We start from the raw sequence: 11,530 nt of genomic DNA, 5'->3' as shown, positions 1-11,530 counted from the left end.
AGCACCATGTCCAAATGTGCTGAAGATTTCATGACAAACTAGCTTGTCCTGGAATATCTCACCCTCAATGGATATAGGACATCACATAGACCTGATGTTCATCTCCAAGTATAGGGCATGTGATCTGAGTATAGGGGACATAATCACCAATTCTTTGACACAGCGAGATCATTTCTTGGTCAAGCCATATGTTATTGTCATCTCTGACCCCTTCAAAGACAGAAGACCATTTTCGGATAGTCTACTCAAAGTAATTAATAGATTTGGATGATTGGATTTTTCCAGTAACCTTTTGTGGAAATTAGAAAGGACAGTGTTCTTACAGCCACTGTGACACATATGTTAGATTATTTACACATAACATTGCTCATATTCATTGAGAATTGGGTGCCATATGGGCAGGATTATGCATGATGACTGAAGAAATGTCTTGTAATATTATCTGGAATTCAATGATGTTCTGGAATCTGAGAAAATAGCATCCTATGTACAGTAGTGTGAATTTCATCGTTTGTGGGCTAGGGCAAAACACATTTAATCTCTTGGAAACTGCTTAGGATAGTGGCTGTTTTCTTTGTGATAGCTGCAGACAAGAAAAGGTGCCATTGATCCTTCTCAGGCTCCACTTCCAAGTATTTGTCATGAGCCACGGAGATGAAACCAATTTTTTTTTAAAAAGCTACCAAATTCTCTTTTCCCTTGGCTGCACTCATCATGCTGGCTGAGGTTCTCTAGCCACTGCCATTGAAGAGCCACATGCAGGCCCAAGGATTGTGTTTAATGCAATAACTTGACCCAAGCTAAAACCCATCTGAATAAATTATTTCTAAATTATTTAATAGAGATTCTTGAGGGTTTCTAGGTTCTGAGAGAAAGATTGATTTGCAATCAAAGTTGCAATCATCTAGGGAGTCAAATCCATTGAACACCATGGCAACATTTGCCAATCTATTAAGCCAGCTTTCTCCAGCTTGGGCATCAGGGTTCTCATAGGTTGCCCACTTCCCTCAGGCTCATCCTCCAGTGATGCAGAATAGGTGACTGTCTTCTGTTGTTTGATGGAAAAGACCACCTTTTGGACTTTAGAATAGTAAGCTGCCCAGAGTCATTTGATTAAATTGGGCAGCTATAGAAATTGAATGAATGGATGGATGGTCTTTGCAACCGCTTTAGCCTACTTCAATAGCAAGTCTCTGGGATGGAGGCTCTTATGTGAACATAGATCCCTAACCTACAAGCAGGCTACTGCGTAGCTGGAGGAAGGGAGCTGCTATTCTCCAGGCAGCAGATTGAGGGAAAGAAGCAACACCATCCACCATCTACCACTTACATACTGTTTTTGCTGGCCCAAGATGTTTTAACAATTGCAGCTGGATGAATTGCACAATGGGACACTCAACTTCCAGCTTAATTCATCAACAGCTTCAATAGAAATAGGCAAAAGAGGCATCAGCCAGCAGGTCAGTGTCAGCCTATGAAAACTTGTTCTTATGAATGGAGAGCATTTCACACACTCCACTCAGCATGTCGATTGACTCCCCAGATTTTCTGGAGAAGATGAACCTCTAGAACTCATCAGGAAGGAAGAGATGGTCACTGTTTTGCTCAACAAAGACAGGCATTCCACAACAATATTCCTGTTTTCACCAGTTTATTTGACACATTTGTATAGGGAAGGGAAGCATGAAGGAAAACGATTCCCATCCATCCCACCAAGAATCTTAAGAAAGTCTCCAATTCCAAGCAATTCAGCAAAGCAAACGTCCAGTCCAGCAGGCAAGCTACAGACAGGTGGTGCAAAAGGTGGAATATAACTACTGGCTTTGTTACCTGTTTCCCTGTCAATCACCATCTTTATGTGGGAAATCTTGTGGCTATCCTATTGTTTGGGGTGGGGGAGCATCCATGGCTCCATTTCAAAAGGCAGGTCTCGTTCCACTTACAACGGATGCCAGGTGGACCTTCTAACATGTGCTAGTAAAACTTTGCTAAAATATCATCAGAGGGATTTCTTCATCATCCCGTGGTCATTAATGCCTCCCTACACATAAACGTTTTATTTCTTTTTATTTTTTTTTTCTCTTTACCATGGATAATCCATTTAGCTAGAAACAAAACAGAAACACAATTCTCAAAGTAAAAATCTTCTGTAGTTCTTCACTCTCAAAAATTCTGAGAGAATGCCCTAGTTCACAAACTCTCATATTCCAGGATTGTGATTATTTTAAACAATAAACTAAAATTTCAAAACTCATTTGCTTTTTTATATATATAATTTGCTTTATATCTCACCTCTATTGAGTTTTTCCTCTTTCCCATTCAAGGTCAAAAAAATCTTTTCCTACATACAGTATGTATGTAAGCGATCAGCCAATATGCACATACTTTTTAAAATGCTCCTATTTGCTCTTTTGGAATATTGATGTAGAAGAGGGGAAAGATGCACCCAAACCTTCTAGTTGGGGATATCAGGATCCCTTAATGGACCTTTTGATGTTGCAGGTTAACCCTTTTATTGTTACCAAATGTAAAAATGCCTATATTATGCTAGGGGGACTTTACTGAAAACTAGATAGTATTTTGAAATAAAAAAAACTGTGCAGGTGTACAAAACACCAACACATGCATTTTCAAAACAACCAGGGTGTCTAAGGAAATAAGGGCTTGGTGGGATGGCATGTAGAAATTTGAGAAGATCCTGTCATAATCTGCTGGCTAATGTAGATGGGGGTTTTTGCAATGAAATGGAAACACACACATTGATTCATATTCCAGTCCCACAAAGTACAAAACCTGAAAAGCAATGATATAGTGGAAATGAAGATTCATGGACGGAAGCAGCCAAGATGCTGAAGCCATCCTACAGATGGTCATTCACTTCTATTACAGGAAGAGGGATACTACAGTAATAGTTTTAATTTTAATTAGCTTGGAGCATCAAGCTAACTCCTCCAGAAGTCCATTTCTTCTTCTGACAGGATCCCACTGGCTCTCTCTTTCCATCAAATTTCTGACAAGGTCTTGTCTTACTCAGCCTAGCAATTACAATATAAAGTAAAAACGCAACCAAACCCAGATGTGAAGATTCAACAGCAGATGGACCAAGCTTCATTTTGCATTTACCTACAAGTCAAATATTGGATTGGGCAGTTGCTTCCTAGGCCAAGGAGATGCATCAGCTCACTGCCTTGATCCGTACTTTGGGGGTCACCCAGGCTCTTCTTAAACAAGCAGCTCATTTTTAAAACATTGCATATATTCAGCAGTGATCTTATCTACCCAAAATCTCATTCACATATTTTAAATGGTTACAACATTGCTCTAAGATCAGAAGGAAGTTATATCCTCTGGGGACACTCAGGCATACCCTTCTAAGGCCCCCCCCTATCCAATTTCATTTTGATCCTGATTCAGCTTGAGCTAAGATAGCTCAGATTCAAGGCTTCAATTGTGCTGTGGCAGCTCCCAACATCCTAGCAGAGAAGTCCCTTCTCTTCCAACAACAGAGCTGTCATGTTTCACTGGACTCCTTCAGCGCCACCAGCCTTTCCCTCGGTGGAAAGCTATCCTTCTATGGCTCTTGAGGACAGGTGGAGAAATAGCTTCTCAAAGCAATTTTGAAATTACCCCAACAGCTGGCAAAGAATGGCTGAGAGTTTACTTCCCCGCCACCGCACTCTCTGCTGATCCTCCAGTAGGTTGCTGGCCTCAATGGCTGACATGGATGGAAGTGAGGTGAGTAACGCAGCAAGATTGCAAAGGCTCCACCAGCTTCAAGGGGATGACCTCTGGCCCCAGGCAGGGAGCATTTGAGCCAGCTCAAAGCAGGCTGGACAGTGATGCTCTTGGCTTGACTGAACTCCTGAGCCCCTCGGGGCAGAGATATTCCCAGAGGGGGGGGGAGCACAAAATGAAAGGATACCCCACAGTTGGGGGAGGGTGCCGACGCAGCGTTGTGGCTGTGAAGCCGCATGCAGGAGGGTAGCTCATGCAAGGCAGTGGCCCAGGCTCTTGAAGCACCTGTGGGACAAGAAATGGGTTAGTCTAGCATGCCTGCTGTGGAAACAATCTCTAGCAGATTGCCCCCCTCCCCCGCCTTTTTGCCCTGCTCCTGGAGAGGCCCCTGCTCAGCCTTCCTCAGATGCCTCCTCCCTGTTCTCAGGTCCTCCCTCTGAGGTTTTTTTTGTGCAATTATGGATGGGTAACAGATGCATTTTGATGTGTGCCACCATATTGTACAGGTAGTCCACACTCAGCGACCATAATTGGGACTGGCAACTCCCAGTGAAACCTCACATGACTGTGACAGGCTTATGACCTTCGTTTCACCTTCTGTTGTTAAGTGAAACATCACGTGACATCCAGCTGGTGACAAAGCCTTACGAATGGTGATCACGGATTATTACGACAGTCATAAATGCATAGCTTTTTTTTTACACCATCATAAACTTTGAATGGTCATTAAACGAGGCAGTTGGTAAGAGAGGATTACCTGTAATAAAGCAGCTGAGACCGCAGGCAGCTCATGGAGTCACAAGTGCCTGGGCAAGTGATGGCCTTTTGAGTGAATTGAAAGGATCAAGATACTGGTGTAGATTTTCATAACTGGTATTAATGAAGCAGTGGTGAGCTTTTGGACTGAATAGCCATGATCCATTTTTTATTTTTTTTTATCCACTGGCAAAATATCAGATCAAAATAAAAGCAAAGTAAAACTGGACCACAGCCAGTCTGCCCAAGAGCTCAGCACTGGCCAAGAAAGAACTCTAAGGGAATACTCTTTTTTTCTTAGAGAGGAATACAAATTGTGGACTAAGTATGCTCAGAGCCATTTGGAGTAGAGTGGCATTAAAATAAACAATTGTACTGTGTCTGTTCTTAGTAGAGGTTAATAGGTATCATACCTCTAGATTCTCCAGAATTGTATTATAGAGAAGCCATGGTAGCACAATGGTTAGAATGCAGTACTGCAGGTTGACTCTGCTCACTGCCAGGAGTTTGATCCTGACCAGCTCAAGGTTGACTCAGCCTTCCATTCTTCCAAGGTTGATAAAATAAGGACCCAGATTGTTTGGGGGGGGAATATACTGACTCTGTAAACCGCTTAGAGAGGGCTGTACAGTATATACAGTATATAGCGGTATATAAGTCTAAGTGCTGTTACATATCTGGCACAGCAAGGGAGGGAAGGGAGGCTGAGACTTTCCAGTTCCTCCCCAACACCAGCTGAAGTGAGGGAAACAATCGTTAAGTGTAATATACAGATATTACACTTTATATCTGAGAGTGTTTGAAACAGTGCATCTATTTTTGCATACTGCTACACATTTTCAAATGCATTTATGAGATTCTCTGGAGCACTCTCTTCATGGCCCACTCTTGATACCAGGGAGAAAACTAGGGGCCTCCTGATGTTTTCATCTCCGGTTCTTGACAGCCCCAGGCAGCCGAAATAATGGCGGGGGCTTGTTCAAAACATCTGGAGAACATGAGATGATCTGCCTTGGTCCTATAGGATCTCTTCTATAACAATGCGGCTGATTGTCACCAGCAGCACTGCTGCCTCATTTTCCTCTTCCAGCACAGAATTATAATGTAGAGGAAGGCACACAAACACTGCATCATTCGGGTTGATAGTGACAACTTGGTAAAGCAGACCCCAGCATGCCACAGTGATGGATCCACAGAGATCAAATGGCCACACAACACCCTGAACTACTAATTGGCCAATCATTATGAACAGCCTATGGAATTCGCATATATAAGGATAGCTTAGGTCAGTGGCCCCCAACCTTTTGGGCACCAGGGACCGGTTTTGTGAAGAGTGGTTTTTCCGTGGACCGGGGGGGGTGGTGGTTTTGTGTGCTGCCTGCATCTCACGGATGGGGCTTCGCTTGTTTGCACGGATCAGTTTCTGGCATGCCGTGGCCTGGTACCGGTCCACGGACCGGGGTTTAGGACTCCTGGCTTAAGTAATCCGGAAGCCTGGATGAAGTTAGCCAGAAGTAAACTTGTTTTGTAATATTAATTACAAAATATTAATTGTGATAGTCCAAAAGCTGCACATGAGCATTTTTCTGCTGCTAAACAAACTCTTCAGTGTGCAGTTCTGGACACAGTAATTGGCCTTCTCAATCTAAGCTAGGTAGTAATTCAGTAAAAAAAACAAAACCAGGATTCAAAGAAACCTAAGCTGGTGTTAAAGTTATATTTTTCTTTAGTGAACCCACCTCTGGGGGGGGGTCACCATTTTCCACGCTGTCCTCCAGATGTTGCCTCTCCAATTTCTTCACCCTCTGCACCTGGTCCCATCTTGGTGATATGGCGCAAAAAGGATGTGGCATTGATTGCTCGCTGCAAAAACAAAAATGGGAATCAGACCCCTCCTCCCAGAAGCACAGAAAATTGTCTTGACTGAAAAAAGCTACCAGATGAAAGTTATCAATGGAAGTATTAACGTATCCATCAGTGTGTTACTGCTAATAAGCTCAGCTATGTAGGTGGCTGTAAAGCTGGCGATAATAGCTGAGAATTATACAAAATGATATCATATCTCCTTTGATTAAAGAGCACAAGTCAGCAGACAATCAAACAAGCCAAAACTGGAAGAAAAGGGCTCGTATACAGAATTACAGCAAACCTATCACCATGAAGTATTAGTTTACCTGTTTATTTGTTGAAGGTGATTTCTTCTCTAAATTATTGAACATAACTTTTTTGTCAACATCACCCTGAGTACCAAAGTAGAGCAAATGAAAAAGGAAGGCTGATGTCATTTATTTTTATTTAATTCTAATTCTAGTCCACCTAATAACCAGAACACGTTGGGTGGGTTACAAAGTACCCTAACAAAGTAAAACTCTAGAAATAAAAAAACAGTAATCAATAAAAAGGAAAGGAAAAAATGTACAAAATTTAAGTTTAATTATAGCCAATTTTTCCCAATTTTCACGGAGAGCAGAATGATTTTGGTTGAAAGGGAAGTTTTATTTACTTTCTCAATTTGCCATCTAAAATGTAGATTCATCCATTGAGCCAAGCTCAATGCTGCCAAATCTGTATTCTTTATAAAAGGTGACAAGATGTGGGGGGCACAGAGGAGCAAGGGGAAGACTTCACCTTCAGGTTTTGCAAAAAGAAAACTTTTTAAAAAGTTGAGAGATGCGCAGGAGTCACAGAATAAAAACAAATCACAAAAAGATGGAGTTTGAATATTGTAGAGTCATCAAGAGTAAGGCATTGTTCACAGGAATTTTGATAAGGAACACGCCTGTCAAGAAGCAGAAATCTGCCAGCACTAACCCATTTAATTAAAAGGTACCGGCTTTCGTGAGCTGCAGCTCTATCCTGTCAAGAAGGTGAGAACCAAGTTGCTAAATATTGCAGTAGGCTCCTCTTATGTTTTTCTACTGTTAACGAGGTGTCTCTAAAAAGATATAATTCAACTTATCCAGGCCAGTAAGATGACAAGTAAGAAGATTCATCACAGCTACCGAAATCCAGTATCCCTCTCTTTGTAATTAAAAAGGGAACACAGAAAAAAAATGCAGAACCATATCCAGCTTGAGTTGACCTTCAACTTTTGACCTTACCTTCCACTGACTGCGAGCAAAGTTCTTCTGAATCTGCTCACACACAGATCCATGAATGTCCTTCTCCAGAGCTGTATCCCCAGAGATCCTGAAAGGTGTAAAAGGGAGGGAAGTAAATCCTTTCAGTGTTTCCTGAATTGTGTGTGATCTACTTCCTTATACACAAGAATTTTTATTTTACCTCACCTCCTGGGCTTCAACTACTCTATATGGTCTTTGAAGGGGAAAGGTGGCTTGATGTCTTTGCTACTCACTGTCATAGGAACTGCGCAGTGTTTTTTGTACATATCCAACCAAAGGCAAACCACTGTAAGACTATGACAGTAGTGGAAGTAGGGGATGCATATAATTTTTCTTATTTATTTTTTGTGCAGACTGATATAAGGGAATCTTTGTTTCTCCAGCATCTGCAGTAGCTTAGGACAGGGCAAGATTCTTTATTCTCTCAGCCTTGAAAGAGTAGAAGACCTTCAACAAAAAATTTCAAGATCCATAATCCTTTTAAGGGACTGAGGGAATGGGAATGGGAATGGAAATGGTAGTAGTGTGGAAGAACGGTTAAAAGAGAAAACTTTTATCCCCTCAGGTAGTGAGACTCACCAGGGATGTTGCAGAGCTTGTTCACAAGTAAATCGTTTCTCAGGGTCCCGTTCTAGAAGATGTCGGATGAAATCTTTGGCTACAGGGGAACAGAAACACAAACCTCATGATTTACTTTAAAGTTATCAGAAAAAGCTTTTTTCTGGTAACTAAATAGATGTAACGGCCCCATTGTGACTATGTTTAGTATCTTAGCTACTGAACCATCACTTTGTCATTTAGTGTAACACAGCACGATGGGGGAATGTCAAGGGATAGCTATCTATGCCAGCTTACTGCCATTCATAGTTGCTGGTCTCAGCTGCTGAAAATCTGAAAGAAAATATCCCTTAAAAAGTCTAGTTCTCATTAAGATGGTAGATCAGAAGGATATGGGTTAGGGTGTCAATAAAAGGCAAGATGGCAGCTTTAAGCACATATTCAACGCCCTGCCCTTGTTTTACATGCAGTGCACGTTAGAAAAGGGATGGGGCTTTGATCACACAGTCATAGCCACCATCTTCTTTTTTTAATCCCTTCTTAAGGATGTTTCCTTTGTGCATCACAAGGTTTAATGATTCTCTTCATTCCCTTGAGAAAATGAAGCATGTACTAAATAAGAGCATTGCCAAGCAAGGGTTAACAAAGGTGTACAGAGGTTTAGGGGACACTTCTTATCCAATTTTTTAACATGAATTTTCCAGCCCATTTAAATCTATAAAAGAACACACAGTTGTTAAAATGTTGCTATTCAAAAGATTCAAAAAATCCTTATATTAAAGGGCAAAATGTGTACATTAAAGGTTACACTATTTGGAGGGATGTATGCACAAAAATGGATTCTGTCAGAAGAAAAACGGTTTGCAAAATGCTTACTTGGCAAAAAGTAAAGAACATGCGCACATTTGTTGTTGTTATCAAATGTGTCTACTGATGGGGAAAAGGGGCCAACCAGAATATGCAGATAGCAAAGTGAATGGGATGGCTAAGGCATGGATCCCTGTTTTCAAGGAACAGGATTGAAGTTTTTTCCCCAATCACTATATTTCGGTCAAAACACGTTCCCTTTAGAGAGAATCTGAACAGGATTTCTATAGCTTCCAAGGTTAGAACTGGCAAGAAGCCCTTCCCATGCCACTTTCTTTACTCAAATGTGCACTCACCTGAATCGGAGATATCATCCCAGTATGGGGAGTCAAACTCATATTCAGCTTTCAGGATCTGGTTGAAAAGCTCAGAGTCGTTCTCATCATAGAAAGGAGGATAACCACAAAGTCTGCAGATTGGAGCACAGGGACCAAATCTCACATATGCATGCAAAAACATGTTACAACTTGTTCCTTGTGCTTAAATAAATGCTAAAGGATGGATTGGTAGTGATGTAGAAAGGTACCCACAAGATATAGGAGATGACACCAAGTGCCCAGGAATCCACTGCTTTTCCGTAGGGCTTCTGCTCCAGGATCTCCGGGGCTACAAAGACACAATGGCCGAGAAGGAAAGGAAGGTCTGAGGCTTTATTTAGAGCTGTACCACCAATTCAACTTTCTGCAGCTTAACATTGTTTTATATATGAAAAGAAGAAACAGTTGCCCAATAGAGCAACTACAATTCCCATCAGCCCCAGCCAGCTATCAGGAAACTGTTATCAACAAAACCTATTAATGTTGATCTTGCAAACTCTACCTTTCCATTGAGTATATGTACTTACAGCCAACCTTCCACCCCTATAGCTGTGTACAAAAAAGGACACCATCTCTGTTCTTTTTCGTACTGTTAAACCACTTCGTTAATTGAAAATATTACTGAACAGAGCATGTGATTTCTAGGACCATGGACTGCAAAAAGAATCAGTCAATCAATCCTGGATCAAATAAAGACTCACGGTCTCTTGTGGTGACATTCAGCAAGCAGACATCTGCATAATTTGGATATAGATATGAGCAGAAGATGGACTAGAAAAAAATATTATGCTTGGAAAGACAATAGATAAGGCAAATGAACAAATTCAGAGAGATTATTGAAATCTTCTTGGGACAGCTAATTGTTGTTACTGGAGACAGATTAAGGTGCTCACCATTTGTCCATTCAGCCAAACGTTGAATCCAACTTATGGGCATCTAAGTGACTAACTAATTCTATAATCCTGTCCTTGTAACCTTATAATTAAAGTGCAGTTATTTCCCAGACTATAACTATAAGATTCCCATGTAGATTCGGCGGCATTGCTCCAGCACCTCCCTGTTTGGGTTAAATGTAATACAACCCTTGCTTTTGTTGTCAATATTTAACGCAATTGCCAGCTGCAAAGTCTTATGCTCATTGTCATCTCTTCTTGACATATCTATTTTTAGCCCACCACCCATGTAGCATCCAAACAGCAGGAGGAAAGAGGAAACAGTAAGGGTTTAAGAAAATACATAATATCCCTAATCCCTTTTGACTCTAACTCAAAGCCCCCAGCACCTTGAACAGCATCCTCCCAGAGATAAGGATGATGCCCTCTTTCCTGGAGTTCTGGAAAGCTTGGGAAAATCTGGCTTTGATCCAGGTCTGGGGTTGATCTATTATTGTTTGTCTAGGACACCTGTCTTGTTGGATTTTTATTGTCTGTAAGATTATTTTAGCCTGGGCTGTCCATTTGGTTTAATGTTTTATCTGTTGTTATAGGGGTTTTTTTTTCCTGGTTTTGTGCACCACTCAGCATCTGTTGGAATTGGATAGCTTATAAATGCCAATAAATAAAATAAACAAATAATAGCTCTGTGTATTCCTTAACTGGATGAAAGTCATTTTTAGCTCTCCCACTTGTAAACGAGCAGATGGACTGTGAGCAGATGGATTATGAATTGGAATATGGTACGAAAGCCTTGCAAAATCTCATTTTGTAGATGAAAAGGGGAAATAGAAAAGAAATCATTGGCAGCCTTTAGAATTGGGAAAAAACACCCCCGATGGTTCAGAACCCATTGGAGTATGAGTTTTAAGGTTTTGGGTTGCAGTTTCAGGTCCTTATATTAGCCCCTGCTCAAGAACAGTGGAGCGTTTTATCAGGTTCGCCTGATATACCAGTTGCGGCCTTTTCTGGACCGGGACGCCTTGCGCACAGTCACTCAGGCTCTCGTCACCTCCCGCCTGGACTACTGCAATGCTCTCTACATGGAGGCTCCAGCTGGTCCAGAATGCGGCCGCGCGGGCGGTGTTGGGAGCGACACGTCGCTCCCATGTAACGCCGCTGCTGCGCGAGCTGCACTGGTTGCCAGTGGCCTTCCGGGTACGCTTTAAGGTGCTAGTCACCACCTTTAAAGCGCTCCATGGCATCGGTCCTGGCTACCTCCGAGACCGCCTTCTGCCGCAGA

At 41.8% G+C, this 11,530-nt stretch overlaps 1 protein-coding gene across 1 annotated transcript in view; it reads right to left on the bottom strand.

Annotated features, from left to right (window-relative positions):
• Positions 1-6,237: 6,237 nt before the first annotated feature.
• PNCK (pregnancy up-regulated nonubiquitous CaM kinase) overlaps positions 6,238-11,530 on the bottom strand; it is an 18,143-nt gene continuing 12,850 nt past the window's right edge. Inside the window, exons 6-10 of the mRNA XM_015815126.1 lie at positions 9,569-9,644; positions 9,335-9,447; positions 8,193-8,271; positions 7,593-7,680; positions 6,238-6,354 (exon numbers count right to left, since the gene is read on the bottom strand). Of these exons, the coding sequence (XP_015670612.1) occupies positions 6,244-6,354; positions 7,593-7,680; positions 8,193-8,271; positions 9,335-9,447; positions 9,569-9,644 (467 nt within the window). The 3' untranslated portion in view covers positions 6,238-6,243. The remainder of the gene's footprint in view (positions 6,355-7,592; positions 7,681-8,192; positions 8,272-9,334; positions 9,448-9,568; positions 9,645-11,530) is intronic.

The sequence above is a fragment of the Protobothrops mucrosquamatus genome, unplaced genomic scaffold, assembly GCF_001527695.2.
Source record: "Protobothrops mucrosquamatus isolate PMUCROS unplaced genomic scaffold, P.Mucros_1.0 scaffold315, whole genome shotgun sequence".
In the NCBI taxonomy this organism is placed as follows: Eukaryota; Metazoa; Chordata; class Lepidosauria; order Squamata; family Viperidae; genus Protobothrops; species Protobothrops mucrosquamatus.
Note: the sequence above shows the minus strand (reverse complement) of the source record. Positions and strands in the feature narration are given on the sequence as shown.